At 43.6% G+C, this 24615-nt stretch overlaps 1 protein-coding gene across 1 annotated transcript in view; it reads left to right on the top strand.

Moving 5' to 3' along the window:
• Positions 1-24615, top strand: part of LOC126184532 (alpha-aminoadipic semialdehyde synthase, mitochondrial) — a 207159-nt gene that overhangs the window by 64451 nt on the left and 118093 nt on the right. The window contains exons 8-9 of the mRNA XM_049926937.1: positions 2297-2468; positions 2644-2714. Of these exons, the coding sequence (XP_049782894.1) occupies positions 2297-2468; positions 2644-2714 (243 nt within the window). The remainder of the gene's footprint in view (positions 1-2296; positions 2469-2643; positions 2715-24615) is intronic.

Genomic DNA, 24615 nt, shown 5'->3' on the forward strand with positions numbered 1-24615 from the left:
CAGAGTAAGGGGAGAAAATGGAGGTAGAAATACACTGACTTGGAGACGTTCATGGGGGACAGTTAAAAAGTCACCAGTTGGCGATTCGTAAAACACAGAGAAGACACTGAATGCGCATGCACAGGTAAAAAGTCTGCCACAGTATTAAAAATACTCCGGAACAAGACATTTAAAACCCACTTGGAGCACACATGATGAAGAATAAAACTGTCAGGTGGGACCTGCCGAGCGAAAGGTCAGAGAGGACGGAAAAGGAGGGGAGAGCATGGGGCAGCTGGGGAAGCGGCGGGATGAAGAGAGGAGGGGCATCAGTGGGTTCACGAAGAGGCAGGAGACACGTGGGGTGGGAGAGGAAGAGGGAAGACAGGGCAGGAGGGAGCGCAGAGTCACTGAAAGGAGGCACAAGAGATTGAGGGGGAGTAGGAGGGGGAAGCCGCTCAGGAGGAGGGAGGGGGAGGAGAGGGAGCCCTGAGGAGGAGGCAGAAAGATGGGGTTAGAGTTGGTAGGAAGGGTTGATGTTAGGGCGAAGCTCATCATCCGGGAGGGGTAGACGGTGGAAGTTGTGTTGGGAAAGGAGATGGAGGGTGTGGAGATGGAGAGAGGGTGGGACACTACGGTAAATGCGCGGCAACTGGTTGGGAGTGGAGAGGAAGGGAGACACCAGGGGGTGAGGGGGATCAAGGCGGCGGACAATATATAGTGTGCGGATGTGTTCAAGGAAAAGGAGAAGGTGGGGGAGATAAAGACAACAGCAAGAGGGATATTTAACTAGCTAGCGCCCTCTCGTTCTGAGTTTGAATTGCTGCCATTTGCTGGCGACATTCCATCGCAGTTTCGCTGGTAAATGACGCCTCGACTCCATTCGACACACCCAGCGAAGTGGCGCTGTATAATACACAGAAGTCTCATTAGAGAGAATGGCGGTTCAAATTCTTGTCCTGTCATCAAAGTTTAGGTTTTCCGTAGTTTCTATAATTTTAAGGTAAATGCCAAGATGATCCATTTGAGTAGCATACAGCCGATTTCATTCCCGGTCTTTCCCAGTTTCAAGCTTGTACTCCGTCTCTAACGATTTTGTCGTCAACAGGCCGTTTAACTCTAACCTTTCATTCTTCTTAATTTTGACTTAGCTGCCCAACCAGGGTTTTTTCTCATTCTAACAGCAGGTAAAAATCCATAGTCTTTCTCCTCACCATATAATCAAGTTTGGGGTGTAAGGTACAGATATGCGGCCGGCCGCAGTGGCCGAGCGGTTCTTGGCGCTTCCGTCCGGAACCGCGCTGCTGCTGCGGCCGCAGGTTCGAATCCTGCCTCGGGCATGGATGTGTGTGATGTCCTTAGGTTAGTTAGGTTTAAGTAGTTCCAAGGCTAGGGGACTGATGACCTCAGATGTTGAGTTCCATAGTGCTTAGAGCCATTTGAATCATTTGTTTTACATGGATGCGACTCAGATAGACTCTCCTGTCCAAATGGCAACCTCACCTTCCAGTGGAGCACCGCGTTACCACAGACGAGGCTATGATGACCGAATACTGGCGATACAATAAAACCACGCAAAGAGAGTTATAGGGAATGACATTCATTCCCCACCCATAACACATTAGCTGGGAGCAAGTGACAAGGCTCAGAGGGGCAAGCCCCACCGTGGCAAACGGCTATTGTAGGCCATTAACTCGCAACTGCTTAAAAATAATATATTAAAGAAACACAGAGAAGCGGCCTACATTCATATTTCATCCATTTGCAGTGAATCTGAACTGCTTTTACCTATAGATGATGCTTTTGTCGTTTTATTCTTCATGCTTTTTACTTTCTTGTCTTTATTTTTCCTGATCCTGTTTTTGGGGTGATATTTGTAGATAAGTGATCCTGGTGTTCGGCTATACCTAAAGCAGCCCCTAGTTTATTTCCTCACACCCTTTTTTTCTTACTTACGGAGTGTAAACTTATTTTTGTTAAGTCCGTACCTTAAAAACTTTTCTCTTACTAATATTCAGTCTTTTCTCACTTTCACTTGTAAATGCTACCTCGGCAGCTCATAAATATGCCACTCGCCTCCTTTCGATACTGCCTATTTTATCAACGTCCTTAAATGCCATATGCTATTTTCAAAGACTGTAACGCATTACCTAACAGGTCGAACAATAGTAGTAGTATTTACAAATGGCCCTCGTCTACTGAATGCATACTGTTTTCCCCCTTGGCAGTTTCTCGTGTTGCTCCTTACAACTTGCAATATCGACAAAAGTTTACTAGTTACTGCAGTCGCTCTTCTGATTCTCAGTTATTTTTACAGCTTCAAAGGGCCAGGAGTGCTGGTCTGCTCCATCGACAATATGCCAACGCAGCTACCTCGCGAGTCCACAGATTTCTTTGGGGACCTGCTGTATCCTTTTACGTACGACATTTTGCAGTCGAACGCCCGAGCGCCTCTCGAAGAGCACAACTTCTCGCCCGCTGTCTATGGGGTGAGTAAATATCAGGAAGCGATGATTTTTTATGGCGTGTCTTTTAGTGACGCCAAGTAGGTTAACATAAACGGACACATTGTCTACGTCAACATGCGCTCTCAATTGTACGATACTAGTTTCTAACTGGTTTTACTGCCTACAGTAAAATAATATCGATTAATTTTTCTTACAGGCCATCATCGCAAGCAACGGGAAGCTTACGAAAAATTTCGAATACATCATCGACTTACGCGAGAAGAACAGGTAAACAGTTCTGTGTTGTAGATTTCTTCTATTTTGAATTCAGTACTCGCCTCAAACACAAAACCATATTTCCCTTTATGCCTAAATATATGAGTGAGTTAATTCTGGAAAAATGTCAACAGGGATAAAAACTTTTTTTAATAAGCAGTTTTTTGTAGATATAACAAAAGCTGAGCTTTCATTAATAATTTTCTGGATCAGCAAAAACATCTTAAAGACTAATCTCTTTTAATAGTATTTAGAATCGTCAGAATCTTTAAAAAATGAACATTCAAAAAGTTCCTATACCATATATAGACAACAAATATAGTATAATAAAGTATTTCTAATAATGCACACATATTACAAATTAAAGCCCCCGCCCCTGCCTTTTTCTATCTGTATGTTCTAATCTCAGGAACTGCTGTAGGGATCTTGACAACGGCTTGTTACCGGTTTCCAACGGATCACCGAAGTTAAGCGCTGTCGGGCCTGGCTAGCACTTGGATGGGTGACTATCCGATTCATTGAGCGCTGTTGGCAAGGCAAGCGGAGTGAACTCAACCCCTGTAAGACGAACTGAGGAGCTCCTTGACTGCGAAGTAGCGGCTCCGGTCACGAAAACTGACAATGGGCGGGAGAATGGTTTGCTGACCACATGCGCAGCCAGTAATGCCTGTCGTCTGAGGATGACGCGGCGGTCGGTCAGTACCGTTGGGCTTACCGAGGCCTGTTCGGACGGAGTATTGTAAGGATTTTAATACGGTATTCACTAACAAATATATTTACTCGCGAGGATGGTTTGCGTGTGTAGTTTATTACCGCTGCACTAAACAAGCTGTGCGGACGTAGATACTTAAAGGGGACTGCGAGGTCACAAGTTCAGTATTCAGTAAGGCTCGTTTCAAAGTGTTGTGTTAACAATTATGACAGGAATAATATTAGCTGCTGAAGACTCACCATATACATCACGAGGGCGACATAAAAGGATACACTTCACAATATGGACATCGTCGAAATTTAAGAAATGTTAAAAAAAAACATTAACTTGCACCAAGCATAAGCAAGTTATTTTGACCAGCAATAAGCCAAAAGCAATGCTCATACCACAGCTGTAGTTCTCTTTCGACAACGTTCCGCCTCTTGCTTGCTGTGACGTAAATATTCCTTACTGCCATCGCAAGATCACGCACACGAGAAACAATCGTAGGGGTCATAACACCTGTAACATCTCGCAACACAATAAATAACTTTCCAGCCAATTTACCATCCAGATTAACTGTCGGCATTACTGTATACGAATGTGTTAAAGCATTGATGTTAGTTGATCTTGATACAATTATCTTGGTACCTCTAATTTCCAGCGTTCCCTTCATATGCATTTCCTCTTCAAATCCCGATTGGTTGGAGTTGAAAACAAATGCCTTACTGAACGATGGGATAAGTTTGTTTATTTCATCTACAGATTTTCGGGCCGATTCCGCAGTTTACTGTTCGAAATTTCGTTATCTTACGTCTTCCAATTCTGTAGCACTGTTCGACGTTATGAAACCATCCACTGCTTCCCTTCAAATTACTGTAATTTATGTTGCGATCAGTGTAATGTGCATAGCATAGTAAGTCGCTATCACGCAGATCCTCTAAATAGTATCGAGCATCCTTGAAACGCGCAAGCTCCACTTTTTCTAACAAGTGCGTCTTGTCCTCCCTTGAATATCTGTAGTTTTCTTATGCACTTGCTGCGGACTTATTCAACATCTGTTCATAATTCTTTTTTTACTATGCTGCCGAATATCTTCCATACAGGACTAGTACTCCTGGGAGATAGAATACTGTATGGGACTGGCTTTCCACAGCCTCTTGAAATGAAATTACGTTGTTATCCCTGCCCCACACTAACAGACGTCAACAAACATGTAAATAACACAATTGCATGCTTCACTGACAATAGCCGTTTACACTGTTACCACCCAGAATGAGACAGCCCTACAAGGACGTTGTTATTTTTAACCTATTGCTATGCCGTAATATGGCGTCGAATCTTTACGTCCTATTATAAATTTGTAGATGCTTGACAGTGGTATATAACCTGAAATTACAGTAGCAAAATAAGAACATTTATAAGAAATAAAGAATGGAGAAAGAAAGAGAACGGATGGACGGGAATTCGTGACTTCCAGTTGCACAAGGCATTGTGGTAACGCATTTGCGAAAGCTGAAAATTTGTGCCGCACTGGGACTCGAACCCACATTTACCGCTTCTCATGAGCTGTTGCCCTGGCAGCTTTTTCTTTTTCTTTTTGTTGGCTTTCGGGGCGTGCCCACCCAGCTACTTCAATAGAGGAATGCCAGTTTTGACGATACGAACGTAAGTACGGACACAACACCCTCTCCCCGAACGGAGAAAATCTCCAATCCCGCCGCGAATCGAAACCGGGCTCCTTCCGTTTACAATCCGCCGCGCTGACCGTGCAGCTACTGAGTTACTATTAAAACAGCGAATTCACCGCATATTCATTTTAAGGAAACTGATCTCTCCACCACTGCGGAACGGTTCTGCGTAACACTGCGGAAATTACGGCGTGCAATTGAGGCGAAAAGTCCGGGAAAACTGGAACAAAAGGTGCTGGTGCTTCATGATAACGCACTTCCCCGTATCACAGATGTTGTAAGGCAGAAGTTATGTGAACTCAAGTGGGAGACACTCGAGCATGCGCCCTATGTCATGATCTTTCCCTATGCGATTATCACTCCTTCGGTCCCTTAAAAAAAGCCTTGAAAGGCCGAAGATTCCTGTGGACGACAATATGCAGCAGGCAGTTAAGGACTTCTTCACACAGAGGGACACGGTGCTCTACCAAACCCGGTGCGCCGGTGGTATGATTGCTTCAATGTTCACAGTGATTTTACCTGACTGACGTACAGATTCTGGACTGTACGGACTTCGAACGGAAACATTTTCACCGCCCCCTATATGTGCACTGAGGAGACAAAAGTCATGGGATAGTGATATGTACATATACGGATGGCGGTAGTATCGTACGTCGTCAAACGTATCCGTTAGGACAGTGCGGCGATATATGGTGTCAACGCTGTGACAGTACACGACCCATGCGAGTGCCTTTGCTAACAGCACGACATTGCCTGCGGCATCTCTCCAGGACTCGTGGCCATATCGGTAGGGCCCTAGACGATGGTAAACCGTGACTTTGTCAGATGAGTCCCGATTCCAGTTCACAAGAGCTAATGGTAGGGTTCGAGTGGCGCAGTCCCCATCAAGCCACAGACCCAAGTTGTCCACAAGGGGTGTGCAAGCTAGTGGTAGCTCCATAATGGTGTTGGCTGTTTTCTGTGTAATGGACTGGGTCCTCTGGTACAACTGAACTAATCATTGACTGTAACTGATTATGTCCGGCTACTTGGAGACCATTCATGGACTTCATTTTCCCAGACAACGATGGAAATTTTATCGATGTCAATGCGCCCTGTCACCGGGTCACAATTGTTCGCGATTGTTGGAAGGACGTTCTGGACAATTCCAGCAAAGGATTTGGCCAGCCAGATCGTCCGACATGAATATCATCCAATATTTGTGCGCAAAACCCTGCTCCGGCAACACTTTCGTAATTGTGGCAGACTCTGGAGACAACATGGCTCAGTATTTCTGTAGAGGACTTCCAACGACTTTTTGAGTCCAAGCTACGTTAAGATACTGCACTACGCTGGGCAAAAGGGGATCCGATACGGTATTAGGAGGTATAAAATGACTTTTGTCGCCTTAGTGTATTACATTGAAGATCCAAAGAAACTGGTACACCTGCCTAATATCGTGTAGTACCCCCGCGAGCACGCAGAAGTGCCGTAACACGACGTGGCATGGACTCGACTAATGTCTGAAGTACTGCTGGAGGGAACTGACACCATGAATCCTGCAGGGCTGTCCATAAATCCATAAGAGTACGAGGGAGTGGAGATTTCTTCTGATCAGCATGTTGCAAGGCATCCAAAATATGCTCAATAAAGGTCATGTCTGGGGAGTTTGGTGGCCATTGGAAGTTTTTATACTCCGAAGAATGTTATGGAGCCACTCTGTAGCAATTCTGGACTTGTGGGGTGTCGCATTGTCCAGCTGGAATTGCCCAAGTTGGTCGGAAAGCACAATGGACACGAATGGATGCAGATGATCAGACAGGATGCTTACGTACGTGTCACATGCCAGAGTCGTATCTAGACGTATCAGGTGTCCCATATCACTCCAACTGCACGCGCCCCACATCATTACGGAGCCTCTACCAGCTTGAACAGTCCCCTGCTGACATGCAGGGTCCATGGATTCATGAGGGTGTCTCCATACCCGTACACGTCCATCCACTCGATACAATTTAAAACGAGACTCGGTCGACCAGGCAACATGTTTCCAGTCATCAACAGTTCAATGTAGGTGTCGATGGGCCCAGGTGAGGCGTAAAGCTTTGTGTCGTGCAGCCGTCAAGGGTATACGAGTGGGCCTTCGGCTCCGAAAGCCCATATCGATGATGTTTCGTTGAATGGTTCGTACGCTGACACTTGTTGATGGTCCAGCATTGAAATCTGCAGTCATTTGCGAAAAGGTTGTACTTCCACCACGTTGAACGATTCTCTTCAGTCGTCGTTGGTCCCGATCTTGCAGGAACCTTTTCCGGCCGCAGCGACGTCGGAGATTTGATGTTTTACGGTATTCGTGATATTCACGGTACACTCGTGAAATGGTCGTACGGCAAAATCCCCACTTCATCGCTACCTCGGAGATTCTGTGTCGCATCGCTCGTGCGCCGACTTTAACATCACGTTCAAACTCACTTAAATCTTGGTAACCTGCTATTGTAGCAGCAGTAACCGATCCAACAACTCCGCCAGACACTCGATGTCTTATGTAGGCGTTGCCGACCGCAGCGCCGTATTCTGCCTGTTTACATATCTCTGTATTTGAATACGCATGGCTATACCAGTTTCTTTTGCGCTTCAGTGTATGATCGATCAATGTAGTTAAGTGAGTTGTTAGAAGCCCTCGCCTGCGCCGAGAAACGGAATACCAGGGTGCTTGGAGGTTTGCCTATAGCGTAGGCATCATGTATTGCAAATAGTCTTCCACAGCGTGTAGGCGAGACTGTCCTTTCCTATGCTTTATAATAGAAAACAATTGTCTCTGTTAACTGTAAGTGGATTTCTACAAATTCTTGAATGATTGAATCTGATGTCTGGGAAATGTGAGGAGTATCCGTATATTGCTCTAATCTATTTGATAATTCCTTAACTAACAGTATTCTTTAATTGTAGGCCTCTTGGTACAAAAGGGCGGAGCAGGGGGGAGGGGGGATCTACGTTATTCTTCACTAGCGTATCTGACAGTGTTGTGCACTCACCCGACATAGTCACTGCAACATTCAGAGCTTATTTTATAAGTGCCGGCCCCCAAAACTTCTAGATGAAGAGGAAACCTCTTCTACGTGTACTTATAAAAGTGGGAACAAAAAATCCTCCCTAAAGTATCTGAAGCTGCGTAAGTGAAAAAAAAGTAACCTGCCTTGTTTATAAGCACATAGGTTTATTGCTACTAATTATTCTTTTATGTAAGACAACTACGTAATACTTTATGTAGAAATGATCGTGCCAGTGAGACGTCACAAGACCTATTTGGAGACACTCAACAGCTTCTTTCGAGTGTAAGGTAGTTCACTTCCAGTTTTTACGTGTGTAGACACGCAGAATAACCTTCACAATTTTCCTGAATTCGTCTTTAAGCAGATTCAGTCAAAATAAAATATCGTATTAACTCCATGTCATGTAGCTTTATTCGTGGAAATGCTCATTAGTAACGATGGCGAATGTTTTTCTTGTCTCTGTTCTGTTTCCTGAGCCAGTTAATGCTGATGCTTGACACATCGTGGAACTTGCATCTTGTTACTATGGCCAGATGTCCTTCACTGTGTTTCTATACTGAAATGTATACGGTGAGCGAACTCAGTATTCGCTTACTATCAAAAACCACTTAAAAACAACATATAAACCAGCGAAAACTAGTTCAGTGAACGTATCGCGCGTGTATTCATTCTCCTCCCTGCCCCATTAAGCTACGCGAGCAGGTCCGGAATAATTTCTGCTTTTAATTTATTTGCTTGTCCAACCTGATCAGATTTGTGTTTTGAATCCCTCTATCATATCGCAATAGGTTTTTACACACTCGAAACTTTTATATAACTATTTACACTGATGAGCCAAAACATTATGACCACCTGCTTAGTAGCTTGTTTGTCCGTCTTTGGAACGAAATAAATAACTGATTCTGTGCATCAGGGGTCCGACAGTTTTTTGGCAATTTTATGGAGGTATGTGGTGTTGATGTCTACGCAGAGGTCAGGTAAATCGCGTAAATGACGGGCCGCTGATTTGCGTACGCGATGATGGTGACAGATAGCGACTCAAATGGGTTCCATAGGATCTATATCAGGCGACTGTGGTCACCCAGACATCAATGTGGTTTCACTATAATGCTCCTCAAACCACTGTAGCTCTGTTCCGGCTCCGAGACACTGACAAGTATACTGCTGAAAGATAATATCGCCGCCGGGGAAGACATCAAGCATGAAGGGATGCAGGTGGTTCGCAGCTGTCAGCGTGTCTTTGACGACTACTACTACAGGTCCCATGCAAGCGCAGGAGAATTTCTCCCATAGTATAATACTGCTCCCACAAGCCTACATCCTTGGCGCATTGCACGTTTCGAGCCGCCGTTCACCTTGATGACGGCGTTTGTGGAAACGACCATCGACCTAGAGCAGCAAAAACTTGATTTACCCGAAGAGGCGACGCGTTTCCATTGATTGACTGTGGAATCCCGACGGTACGGTACCCGATGCAATCTTAATTGACGATGTCGTTGGGTCAACGTATGAACACGTATGTGTGGTCTGTTGCGGAGCGCCAAGTTCAACAACGTACGATGAACTGTGTGCTCCGAAACACTTGTGCGTGCACCAACATTGTACTCTTTCGGCAGAGATGCCACAAGTCACCGTCTATCCAACTTTACAGAGCATACAAGCCTCCGAACCCCACATTCTGTAAAGAGTCGTGGAAGTCCAACAATTTAACGCCTAGTGGTAGGTTTCACTGTCCTTCTACCTCTTTCCGTAGATGTTCACGACAGTAGCACATGAACATTCGACCAACTCTGCCGTTTTCGAGATACTTATTCACAGGCTCTGCGTAATAATAATCTGCCCTTTGTCAAAGTCGCTTATGTCAATGGATTTCCCCATTTACAGCCTATATCTTCGTTAGGGCATTCTCCCGTCAATGTCTGCTCCACTTACATACTTTTGTTACCGCATGACATGCTCGCGACGCTACCAGGCGGCATCCAGTGTCGCGGTGGGCAGTTCTCATAATGTTTTGGCTTATCAGTGTAGACTTATGGACGTTCCAATACCAAATTCGATACGATATTTGACAGCAATACGAAACTACAAAATACCTCGGTAAGTTCGGAAATTTGTCGATACTGAGAGTATCTCTAGATATTTATTGTTTTCTTACATTTAGGTTCAAAAATATTCAAATGTGTGTGAAATATTATGGGGCTTAATTCCTAAGGTCATCAGTCCCTAAGCTTACACATTACTTAACCTAAATTATCCTAAGGACAAACACACACTCCCATGCCCGAGGGAGGACACAAACCTCCGCCGGGGCCAGCCGCACAGTCCATGACTGCAGCGCCTGAGACCGCTCGGCTAATCCCGAGCAGCTTACATTTAGGTTCAAGAAAACAGAACACATTGAATAACTAGAGATAGGACGTTAGTATTCACAGGACATGTACATTAGTATGTCCTGCAGAAAAGATTAGCATTTGAATCGTGTCGGCTTGTGGATACAAGGTCAACATCGCTATCGTAGCGCAACGCCACCTACCGTTAAAATGTGTCTGTCTCTCTCATTGTCGCTAGAAGCCGAAGTTAATGGACCAGTGTGCCTTGAGCAAATGTGCAAGATACCTTGCAGACGTATGCACGAAACGTACTATCAGATCAGTGAGTTTGAAAGAGGGCACAAATTGCAGCTCTTTTGGAATGAAGTGTTCCGGCACTGCAACGGGTGCGTGCAGACAGGTTCGCGGAAGTCCGCAGAACACGACGACATAGGTCAAGTCACACGTCCCTCCGAGTAGATCGACACCTCATCTGACTGGCATTGCAGGACAGATCTGCGTCGCCCTCAGCTCCTTGCGCGACAGTGGAACAATGTAACACATCGTACACTATCAGAGGTGACAGTACGTCGCCGTTTATTACGGCTTGGGTTATGTGCGCGTCGTCCACTTCTCCCCGTACCTTTGAGGAACATGCATAGATATGCTAGACGGCAATGGTGTATGGAAGGACGTCACTGGGAACAAGAATGGCATCAGATAATGTTTTCGGACGAATCCAGGTTCTGTTTTTTGAAAATGATGGCCGTGTTTTGGCTCGCCGTAGATAGGGGGAGCGGCATCACATTTACTTCATTTGCACAAGACATACAGAGCCAGTTCAAGACCTTAAGGTGTGGGATGCTATTGGGTACAACCACAAATCACAGTTGGTTCATGTCCAGAGCACTGTGGCCAGTGTGACCTATGTGAACGACGTCCTGCGACCTGTAGCCATACCCTTTCTGCACAACGTACCAGACGCCAGTTTTCAGCAAGATAATGCACGACCACATGTTGCTACGCGAACACGTGCCTTCTTGGTGTCACAGAATGTCAGCCTTTTGTCCTAGTCTATCAGATCACCAGACTTGTCGCCAATCTGAAATGTGTGAAATATGGTGATATGACGGGTGCAGCGCTTTGACCCGATGCCAACCACCACAGATGAACTTTGGAACCAGGTGAGTGTAGCATGGATGGCTGCACCACCGGACGCCCTTCGCGCCTTATACTCGTCGATGCCATTGCGCATGGAACTAGTTATCAGGGCGTATGGCAGATCCTGTGGCTACTAGGCAACAGGATACATACTGAACCGAAGTGACTGACATACTAACCATTTCTGCAGAATATACACTACTGGCCATTAAAATTGCTACACCAAGAAGAAATGCAGATGATAAACGGGTATTCATTGGACAAATATATTATACTAGAACTGACATGTGATTACATTTTCACGCAGTTTGGGTGCATAGATCCTGAGAAATCAGTACCCAGAACAACCACCTCTGGCCGAAATAGCGGCCTTATTACGCCTGGGCATTGAGTCAAAAAGAGCTTGGATGGCGGGTACAGGTACAGCTGTCCATGCAGCTTCAACAAGATAAGCACAGTTCATCAAGAGTAGTGACTGGCGTATCGTGACGAGATAGTTGCTCGGCCACCATTGACCAGACGCTTTCAATTGGTGAGAGATCTGGAGGATGTGCTGGCCAGGGCAGCAGTTGAACATTTTCTGTATCCAGAAAGGCCTGTACGGGACCTGCTGAAATGTAGGGTTTCGCAGGGATCGAATGAAGGGTAGAGCCACGGGTCGTAACACATCTGAAATGTAACGTGCACTGTTCAAAGTGCCGTCAGTGTGAACAAGAGGTGACCGAGACGTGTAACCAATGGCACCCCATACCATCACGCCGGGTGATACGCCAGTATGGCGATGACGAATACACGCTTCCAATGTGCGTTCACAGCGATGTCGATAAAAACGGATGCAACCATCATAATGCTGTAAACAGAACCTGGATTCATCCGAAAAAATGAGGTTTTGCCATTCGTGAACCCAGGTCCGTCGTTGAGTACACCATCGCAGGCGCCCCTGTCTGTGCTGCAGCGTCAAGGGTAACCGCAGCCATGGTCTCCGAGCTGATAGTCCATGCTGTTGTTGTCTTGCAAACATCCCCATTTGTTGACTCAGGGATCGAGACGTCGCTGCACGATCCGTTACAGCCATGCGGATAAGATGCCTGTCATCTCGACTGCTAGTGATACGAGGCCGTTGGGATCCAGCACAGCGTTCTGCATTACCCTCCTGAACCCACCGATTCCATATTCTGCTAACAGTCATTGGATCTCGGCCAACGCGAGCAGCAATGTCACGATACGATAAACCGCAATCGCGATAGGCTACAATCCGACCTTTATCAAAGTCGGAAACATGATGATACGCATTTCTCCTCCTTACACGAGGCATCACAACAACGTTTCACCAGGCAACGCCGGTCAACTGCTGTTTGTGTATGAGAAATCGATTGGAGACTTTCCTCATGTCAGCACGTTGTAGGTGTCGCCACCGGCGCCAACCTTGTGTGAATGCTCTGAAAAGCTAATCATTTGCATATAACAGCGTCTTCTTCCTGTCGGTCAAATTTCGCGTCTGTAGCACGTCATCTTCGTGGTGTAGCAATTTTAATGGTCAGTAGTGTACTAATGTATATGGCCTGTGAATATGAACGTCCTATCTCTAGTCGTTCAAGGTGTTCTGTTTTTCTGAACATGAGTGTATTTCAAGGATCTTATTTAACATAAAATTACTTATTTAAAATACAAGACGAAGTATGAAAATTATGCTACATTTTAATAAGCTAACTCGAATATAAAATATAATTCAAACGCAAGGAGTAAAGGACAAGGAAGCAATCACTACCTGAACACTATTGCAAGGTAGTCGATATGTACAACTGTTGTTGGTATATTTACGGCAGCCTGATACGTTTATTACATACAGCACATTGCATGTAATTTTTATTACTGAACTTACGTTTCCTGTGTACTACATGGATACCGCATTCATATTAATTCTCGTTAAACTAGTAGTAAAATGTTACGATTTTCCCACATCCGATTCTAGACTTCAGATACCGATACTCTGACACTTATTACGACGTTATTAATTTATCGAATATTTGACATCGATACTGATATCATAGACGTTAACACTAAAGTATGAAAACTTACCCGTATCAGTAACGTCGGAACGTCCCAAGATAGACTATTTCAGCTAGGGTTTTTTGTATGGTGAAGGAAGGTGTTCAGCTGTAGTGTAGAGATGCGTTCACGATGTAGGAGAGACGTTACTGTTGTTTTCAGAGGAAGGTTAGTAGCTGTCTTTTAAGTATGGAGATGTAAGTCAGTTATTAGATAATGTGAGGAAGAGTATGGCAGGGTCGTGTTCCTGCTACGGAGGCGGCTTCAGCTTCGTCATGGACTGGAATAGAAAGTATTTTGCTCTGATAAGGACGAGTGCTGCTACTGTGCTGTTCCGATAAGAGTGTTGAGATCGAGGAGAGATATGAGCGACTGTAGATGTTATTCAGACATTAAGCAAAGTGTGTGGAAACCTCTGTGCTAGCCAGTACGTAGTCAGGATAACTGCACATAAGATGGATATCCGTGATCAGAATAACGAACCTTACAGGTATGTCATGACCACTGTAAGCGTCAAGAATTTCTTGAGAAAGTCCTTGAAGAGTGCCATCACTGTCTTCATCTATTGGAAGTAGAACTGTTCATACAGGTTTAATTTATAGGTTCAAAGGAACAACTTATTATATTTTTGAGGTGTGTGGAAAGATGAGAATGTATGTTATAGTTGTGTTTTCAAAACAGGTTAGGTATTCACCTAAAATCACTCCTAGACTCTTCGCTAAGGATGAGAAATTTATGTCTGACCCATTTGGGGCGACAGATCGGAGGCATTCTGAAATTTAGAACTAGTGACCTTAGGATGACCAGCCAGAATTGCTTGAGTTTTTTCTTGAACTTTAACGCTATACTCGGAGTCAATTGTGCTAGTGGACACATATCAACAACATTGACGTCCCATATTGTTACTCTCAAGTTATTGGTTTTGGACTTACATATAATTGAAGGTTCTTAGCATACATGTAGTATTAATAGTGATACAGAACTGGTGACACATCACTGATATACGAAGAGAAAAATAAAAGAACTAATACTGCACCAAGCGAAACTTCTGATACTACCTGTTTCCATCATTAGCTTGCAGTGCCGTACATTACGCATTGCTGTCGCAATACCGTGTACGAAAGAAACCATTGTACTGCATTTGGAGGATTACACATGAAACTATGAAATCAAGGGCGTGATGTCCCTGCACTCTTGAAAACATGTGATAGTCGCATCTTGTCAGCCAATTCCTATCTTCAGTGTGTCTGCTACTTTTATTACAGCAGATGTCGTATTACGATGTTTGTAGAGCCTGACTGGAATTCGTCCAATCGGTTATTCGTTCTTAAGTGGTCGGAAAGCTGATGATGGACTATATATTCTGATACCTTTGACAGCGTATGAAAAATATAAATTGGATGTTAGTGAGAGGGTGCTGTAGCAATATCTTTTTAAGGTTGTTGTTTGAAAAATCTCTTTTTCCGGGCCAATGGCAAAACGCATACAGTCAGTGAGTGGTTGCTGATATCTGTTATTGTGGGCTGCAACGGTTCAATTATAATCTCAGTCATCTGCACTGTAACGTTATCATCCACAGTAGATCTTGAGCTGATACGTGCGATGAAGTACTTGGCTGTATTTTGAGTAAAAAGCTTCAGAAAGAATTTTTTTGTAGTTTTAATTCTTACCTCTTTGAAATAATCATTGAGTCATATTTTTGTGACAAACTGACGTCTGAAGATCGTAAGAAGATTCTGAATCCAAATACCGTCTCTGCAAGTTTTGGACACCCAACAGTTTTCCAGAAATTTTGTGAAACATATCTTATTTTTGTTTGCAGTTCAGTGGTAGCCGTCGGAAAAGTGAAATAGCCATTTACTACCTTGAGAGGGACAAGTGGTTCGGCTACAGCTTTTACGTTGTCCATCCCTAGACCATTTAGATTTTTCCATGGGACATCTGGTCTGTGTTTGCTAATATATGGGTATGTCTGAGTTCCTAATGATCGACTTACTCGGTTCAACATCTGTTTAGACACAATATGATTTTACAAAGTAGGACATCCTTTGTCTTTGTTATGGGGTGCGTCTCTGATGTCCATGTGCTCTTTTCGCTGATGAATAAACCAAGGAGCAGGCAACGTGCCACAATGATGATGATGATGATGATGATGATGATGATGATGATGAGCGTATTGTCATATTTTCATCAAAATACCTACACACAGTAGTAAAAATCACTATAAACGTAGAGTTCCGCGAAAGTAATAGTACAATGTCAAGCATAAACGTATCGAATTTACTATGAAAGCAGTAGATACATATAAAACATAAACAAACAATCATGACGAAATTACATATTTTCTTTCATAACACGAGTAACCTTTGCATTTCCTGCATGGAAATTGGTATAAAGGCACTCACTGTCCTGTTGTGTTATTGGATTGTTGGTACTTTGTCCAACCTTCGTTCCTTCTAATTATCTCAGAGATTCTCTTCGGCATTGATTCTGTCAGGGTTTGTAGCTCTTTCAGTGAAATTATCCTCCACTCTTTTCGTATCGCGCTTTTCAGTTTACATACGGCCTCAAATTGCCTTCCATTGCAATTAACACGCCTTGCAAGTATCCTCCAAATGTTTCTCAAAGGAGTCAAATCCGGGATATTTGCAGATCAGGGCAAGAAGTCAATATCTTTATCTTCAGACCACTTATTGGTCGTAGCAGAAACATGCACAGATGCATTATCTTGTTAAAACATTAGACTTCCATACCCTAGGTCCTCATACTGTATATTCTAACCAATTCTGTCTCTAGCATCTCAGTGTACATGTTAGAGTTCATTCTAGTGTCTAGCCAAGCAATGCGTGACTTATCTTTAGCGCAGAAGGCTGCCCAACTCATAACTCTTCCACTGTCAAAACTTCTGCTCATTTTTACCTGGTGCTCCGTTCTCAGATCATGCCAGTAATACTGAAATCCATCCTGCCCATCTAAATTGAACTTCTTCTCATCACTGAAGAACACTTTATCCTATTCTAAAATCCATGAAGTGGTAACTCAAGTCTAGCCAGTTTATGTTTGGGTGTTAGAGCGAGTTTCTGCAGTCGTTTCTTGAATGAAAAATGCTTGTCTAGTGACAAAACTTGTCGAACACGTCTGGCAGTTACCGCCAACTGTAGATCAGCAACAATCTGAGAAGAATAACAGTTTGTGGACCTTGCTTTGCGCGAAAGTAATCCTTTCTATGTCTCAGATAATCTTTTATTTTGCCAATATTTTCAGTGCTCTCTATATCGTGCGCCCAGTCTAACGAAATTAACTGTACTTGAACAGTTCAGTTTTTACATCTGCATGGATACACTGCAAATCACATTTAAGTACCTGACAGAGGCTTCATCGAACATCCTTCACAATTCTCTGTTATTCCAATCTTGTATAGCGCGCGAAAAGAACGAACACCTATATCATTGCCTACCAGCTATGATTTCCCTTATTTTATCATGGTGATCGTTTCTCCTTATGTAGGTCGGTGTCAACAAAATATTTTCCCATTCAGAGGAGAAAGTTGATGATTGGAATTTCGTGAGAAGATTCCACCGCAACGAGAAACTCCTTTGTTTTAATGATGTCCACCCCAAATTCATTTCAGTGACTCTCTCTCCCCTATTTCGCGATAATACAAAACGTGCTGCCCTTCTTTGAACTTTTTCGATGTACTCCGTCAATCCTATCTGGTAAGGATCCCACAATGCACAGCAGTATTCTAGAAGAGGTCGGACAAGCGTAGTGTAGGCAGTCTCCTTAGTAGATCTTTTCTTAGTGTCCTACCAATAAAACGCAATTTTTGGTTAGCCTTCCCCACAACATTTTCTATGTGTTCATTCCAATTTAGGTTGTTCGTAATTGTAATTCCTAGGTATTTAGCTGAATTTACGGCCTTTAGAGTTGACTGAGTTATCGTGTAATCGGAGTTTAACGGATTCCTTTTACCACTCATGTGGATGACCTCACACTTTTCGTTATTTAGGGTCAATTGCCAATTTTCGTACCATACAAATATCTTTTCTAAATTGTTTTGCAATTTGTTTTAATCGTCTGATGACTTTATTAGTCGATAAACGACAGCGTCATCTCCAAACAACCTAAGACAGCTGCTCAGATTGTCTCCCAAATCGTTTATATAGATAAGGAACAGGAAACGGCCTATAACACCCCTTTGGGAACGCCAGAAACCACTTCTGTTTTACTCGATGACTTTTTCTCGGCAATCTGACAATTAGAGAGTGCTTTTCTGTCACATGATAACTGTTTTGTGCGTCACACTGTCACAAGCGTGGTTTATGTACAAAACATCCACTGTCACTAATGGTCTGTTTCCTATCTGCAGTACGGGCACGTACGCACACGTTAACACCGCTCAGAACCGACTGCCTTTATACCGAGTTCCACCCTCATCACCTGAATCGTTGATACCTTGTTGTATACTGCACTACTGTCATCAAATGCGTTACCATTTGATTATATTTATTGGTATACTTGGCCTCAAACAATTGCATATGCATTGTGCACAACAATTCCAAGCGACAATATTAATTTTCCTGCAAATATCCATGTCTTTATACCGATTGCCACTACGGTAGAACTACCTATGCACTTCATCTCCCACTGAAGAGGAGCAGAGTTCAAATCCCCGTTCGGCCGTCCTGAGTTCGTTTTACACGGTCGCCCTAAATTGATTAAGGTGAATGCTCGGATTTTTTAATTTTTTTTTAGTCATGGCTGATTTCCATCCCCATCTTTGCCCAATATATAAGGGGAAGTCAAATGAAAACGGGAGAGACAGTAAAAGTAAGTAAACTGTTTCTTATTTCAAAAGTAATCCCCATAACTGTTAATACATTTATCCTACTGAGAGACAAGATGGTCAATGCTTTCGCAGAAAAATGAATGCGACTGCTTACGAAACCACAGTTGTACCCAGGCGTCACCTCTTCGTTCGAAGCAGATCGACGGCCACGAATGTCTTTCTCTAGGGCTCCAAAAATATGGAAATCGCATGGGGAGAAATCGTGACTGTATGGAGGATGTGTAAGGGCTTCCCAGGAAACTTCTATAGCGCAGTCGACACAACTCTACCAACACGTGGGTGGGTATTATTCTGCAACAGAACGATCCCGTCTGTCAACATTCCTGGGCATTTGAACATGATGGCACGCTTCAGTTTTTGCAATGTGTCCACGTACCGCTGTGCGTTAATTGTGGTGCCGCGTTCCAGAAACTCAATAGAAATGGGGCCGTGCAGTCAAAGAGAAAGGTCATCGTGACTTTCCGGGAGCTGGCGTGTACGGCTTTGGTGTTTTTCGGTGAGGGTGAGCCCAGGTGTTTACAATGTTGGCTCTGAAGCTTGTTCTCCGGCTCGAAATATGTTCATCTCCACCGACAGTATGGGACGAGAAACGATGCTCTTCATCGTGATACCATTCCAGATGCTGCAGTGATACCAACATTCTCTTTAACTTCTCCTCCTCCGTCAGGCACTATGGATATCACTGCGCACAGATTTTGCATTACTTCAAATTCTCTGTCGCGATATCGTGAACTGTACCGTGTCTTATGCCCAGCAAGTGCCATATGTCTTCCACCGTCCGCTGTCAATCATTTTTGACTGCAGCATCCACCGCAGCAGTGGCAGAAGGGATAATGTCACGAGGAGCCTGTCCTAGCCGAATACTGTCTTTCAGTGACACCCGACCCTCTCGAAATCGTTTATTCCACGCAGACACCCCCTCATGCGGCGTATTATGTCTGCCATACATAGCAGACATTCGAGCATGAATTTCACTTCCTGACACTCCTTCCGTAGTCATCACCTCGCTGGTCCCCTTTTCCGGCCTCCATAGTGACGCCGGACTCACACACGACTCGCTGGCCTCACGTCGCGCAATTCTAACGGACAGATGACACAGAGATGAACGTTCGCACTGTTCCTTCCGACTCCGAATAGAAGCCACTTCTATACACGGTGGTCCATTGATAGTGACCGGGCCAAATATCTCACGAAATAAGCATCAAACGAAAAAACTACAAAGAACGAAACTTGTCTAGTTTGAAGGGGGAAACCAGATGGCGCTTTGGTTGGCCCGCTATATGGCCCTTCCATGGGTCAAACGGATATTAACTGCGTTTTTATAAAATAGGAACCCCCATTTTATATTACATATTCGTGTAGTGCGTAAAGAAATACGAATGTTTTAGTTGGACCTCTTTTTTCGCTTTGTAATAGATGGTGCTGTAATAGTCACAAACATATGGCTCACTATATTAGACGAACAGTTGGTAACAGGTAGGTTTTTAAATTAAAATACAGAACTTAGGTACGTTTGAACATTTTATTTCGGTTGTTCCAATGTGATACATGTACCTTTGCGAACTTATTTCTGAGAACGCATGCTGTTACAGCGTGATTACCTGTAAATACCACATTAATGCAATAAATGCTCAAAATGATATCCGTCAACCTCAATGCATTTGTCAAAGCGTGTAACGACATTCCTCTCAACAGCGATTAGTTCGCCTTCCGTAACGTTCGCACATGCATTGACAATGCGCTGACGCATGTTGTCAGGCGTTGTCGGTGGATCACGATAGCGAATATCCTTCAACTTTCCCCACAGAAAGAAATCCGGGGACGTCAAATCCGGTGAACGTGCGGGCCATGGTATGGTGCTTCGACGACCAATCCACCTGTCATGAAATATGCTATTCAATACCGCTTCAAACGCACGCGAGCTATGTGCTGGACATCCATCATGTTCGAAGTAAATCGCCATTCTGTCATGCAATGAAACATCTTGTAGTAACATCGGTAGAAAATTACGTAGGAAATCAGCATACGTTGCACCATTTAGATTGCCATCGATGAAATGGGGGCCAATTATCCTTCCTCCCATAATGCCGCATCATACATTAACCCGCCAAGGTCGCTGATGTTCCACTTGTAGCAGCCATCGTGGATTTTCCGTTGCCCAGTAGTGCATATGATGCCTGTTTACGTTACCGCTGTTGGTGAATGACGCTTCGTCGCAAAATGTAACGCGTGCAAAAAATCTGTCATCGTCCCGTAATTTCTCTTGTGCCCAGTGGCAGAACTGTACACGACGTTCAAAGTCGTCGTCATGCAATTCTTGGTGCATAGAAATATGGTACGGGTGCAATCGATGTTGATGTAGCATTCTCAACACGTTTCTGAGATTCCCGATTCTCGCGCAATTTGTCTGCTACTGATGTGCGGATTAGCCGCGACAGCAGCTAAAACACCTACTTGGACATCATCATTTGTTGCACGTCGTGGTTGACGTTTCACACGTGGCTGAACACTTCCTGTTTCCTTACATAACATAACTATCCAACGAACGGTCCGGACAATGGCTCTGAGCACTATGGGACTTAACATCTATGGTCATCAGTCCCCTAGAACTTAGAACTACTTAAACCTACCTAACTAACCTAAGGACATCACACAACACCCAGTCATCACGAGGCAGAGAAAATCCCTGACCCCGCCGGGAATCGAACCCGGGAACCCGGGAACCCGGGCGCGGGAAGCGAGAACGCTACCGCACGACCACGAGCTGCGGACATTACGGTCCGGACACTTGGATGATGTCGTCCAGGATACCGAGCAGCATACATAGCACACGCCCGTTGGGCATTTAGATCACAATAATCATACATCAACACTATATCGACCTTTTCCGCAATTGGTAAACGGTCCATTTTAACATGGGTAATGTATCACGAAGCAAATACCGTCCGCACTGGCGGAATGTTACGTGATACCACGTACTTATACGTTTGTGACTATTGCAGCGCCATCTATCACGAAGCGAAAAAAGTGGTCCTACTAAAACATTAATATTTCTTTACGCACTACACGAATATGTAATAAAAAAATGGGGGTTCCTATTTAAAAAAGCGCAGTTGATATCCGTTTGACCTATGGCAGCGCTATCTAGCGGGCCAACCATAGCACCATCTGGTTTCCACCTTCAACCTAGACGAGTTTCGTTGTTTGTAGTTTTTCCGTTTGATGCTTATTTCGTGAGATACTTGTCCCGGTCACTATCAATGGACCACCCTGTATATATACCTACATGCATTACCAACGTCGGCGGCATGTTTGTTACATAACCTATCTCGTTTTTACTTGACTGTCCCTTATAAGATTGTGCTCCGTACCTTATGATCTGCTCGTCGATGAGACATTGAACCATAATCTCCTGTTCTTCATAGTGCATGAAGGGGAGTTAGTCACATTTTTTCTGTCTTTAGGAGAGAGTATTTGTCATAAAGTCAAAGATGTCTATCAGAAAAATCACGAAGTTTCTCAGTTATGACCAGGGAAGGGAGGCACATCCCTAGCTATGTTCTGCACATTGGCATGAATTTACGATTATCTGGTGCGTTTAAGGTCTCTGTAAATTGTCAGTTGTGGTTTATTCCTTAGACATTACAGCGAACATGACAGGCAAATTATTTCATGAGCAGACATTGTCAGCAAACGTCTTAGGGCTTTCAATGCAAATACAACTATACAATCGTCGTCGTCAGCAGCAGCCATTTAATATCCACTGTTAAATAAAGGTCTCATCTACGCCTTCGATGCCTTAAGGACCTCAGCAATACGGACCTGTGTTGCACTTATGAGTTTTTTTAAAGTCACTTGCCCATCTACCATTTGGTTGTCATCTCGAACTTTACTTCATTTTTGGCATCCAGCAATGGACTTCCTTGTTCCATCAATAAATCCGGCGGACTTCACCGTCTGAAACGAAAAGAAACAGTGTCTGCAACAAATAACACGAAACCGACGAGTCTACTTAAAATGCAGTTTACAATGTACCACGAAAGAAATCTTAATCAGATACCCTCTAGAAACAACCATTCAACGTATCAACATAATAACACACAAATACGTATTTTTACATAACTTTTTTGGAATAGCAGTTTAGGAAACTCACTCCAGTATGATGGATGTTCTAGAAAAATACTAGCCTGAAGAAGTAGGACATAAGAATCATTCACACAACTTACGACTTTACAACAGTAGCAAACCATAGAAACCACGAACTGCCATACCGGATGTGGTTTAATGGTGGTTTCCCCACATAGTAAACAGCTGCTTGTGAGTATATCCCCACCAACAAGAAATGAGAATAAAATACAGGTAACAAAAAGGAAAACAACTCCATGATGATACCATATTGTTCTTAATAAAATGCAGCACAACTGTATAACTCTCCTACTAACTTGCCCAAGAAAGAACTCTTGACATTCATTTCCCCTGGTTTTGGTGCTATAAAAAACGTGACTGCAAGAAATAAATCCCACTAAATACAATTAAGGTAATATTAACCAAACAGTATTAAATTTAAGGTCAAAGAAAATATTGATACATAGTAATATTAATGTTTGTAGTATTAGTAATAATTAACGTAATATTAGTAATAATTAACAGCAACATGTAATAACAATGTGCTCATTAATACATGTAAGTAAGACTAAACTGCTGCTTAATAAATAAACCAATTATTTTAGGAAGTATAGGATGTGATAAGGGATGTTGTTGTTGTTGTGGTCTTCAGTCCTGAGACTGGTTTGATGCAGCTCTCCAGGCTACTCTGTCCTGTGCAAGCTTCTTCATCTCCCAGTACCTACTGCAGCCTACATCCTTCTGAATCTGCTTAGTGTATTCATCTCTTGGTCTCCCTCTACGATTTTTACCCTCCTCGCTGTCGTCCAATACTAAATTGGTGATCCCTTGATGCCTCAGAACATGTCCTACCAACCGATCCCTTCTTCTAGTCAAGTTGTGCCACAAACTCCTCTTCTCCCCAATCCTATTCAGTACCTCCTCGTTAGTTATGTGATCTACCCATCTAATCTTCAGCATTCTTCTGTAGCACCACATTTCGAAAGCTTCTATTCTCTTATTGTCCAAACTATTTATCGTCCATGTTTCACTTCCATGCATGGCTACACTCCATACAAATACTTTCAGAAACGACTTCCTGGCAGTTAAATCTATACTCGATGTTAACAAATTTCTCTTCTTCAGAAACGCTTTCCTTGCCATTGCCAGTCTACATTTTATATCGTCTCTACTTCGACCATCATCAGTTATTTTGCTCGACAAATAGCAAAACTCCTTTACTCCTTTACTACTTTAAGTGTCTCATTTCCTAATCTAATTCCCTCAGCATCACCCGACTTAATTCGACTACATTCCATTATCCTCGTGATAAGGGATATAAATTACAAATACATTACTAAATAACAGATGACTATGTTCTGCGATAACTGAAGCAAGAAGAGCTACATCATAACATCTTTTTTGGTTGCAGTGAAGTACGCCACGAACGTGACGTTGGTTTCACGAACTACAGCTTGGTGTCAGTAACCTTCAGACTCCGTCTGACGTAACATTGATCTCCTTAACAGCGATATCATAGCGTGTGGGGGAATGATATAATGAGTTATACAATATGAACTACATCTCATTAGCATATAGCATGCTTTGTGGTTGAAGTTTCAGTTGTAAAGGTTTTTACTATTATCATGTTTCGGGTGCTTAATATAAGTGAAAAGGAGGATTATGGTTTAAAGCTCCGTCGTAGGCGAGGACAATGTAGACGTAGCATCAGCTCGGATTGGACAGCTATAGGGAATGTTGGCCGTGACGTTCTACATCTACATCTACATTCATACTCCGCAAGCCACCTGACGGTGTGTGGCGGAGGGCACCTTGAATACCTCTATCGGTTCTCCCTTCTATTCCAGTCTCGTATTGTTCGTGGAAAGAAAGATTGTCGGTATGCCTCTGTATGGGTTCTAATCTCTCTGATTTTATCCTCATGGCCTCTTCGCGAGAGATACGTAGGAGGGAGCAATATACTGCTTGACTCCTCGGTGAAGGTATGTTCTCGAAACTTCAACAAAAGC

The sequence above is a fragment of the Schistocerca cancellata genome, chromosome 4 (genome assembly GCF_023864275.1).
Source record: "Schistocerca cancellata isolate TAMUIC-IGC-003103 chromosome 4, iqSchCanc2.1, whole genome shotgun sequence".
Lineage (NCBI taxonomy): Eukaryota > Metazoa > Arthropoda > Insecta > Orthoptera > Acrididae > Schistocerca > Schistocerca cancellata.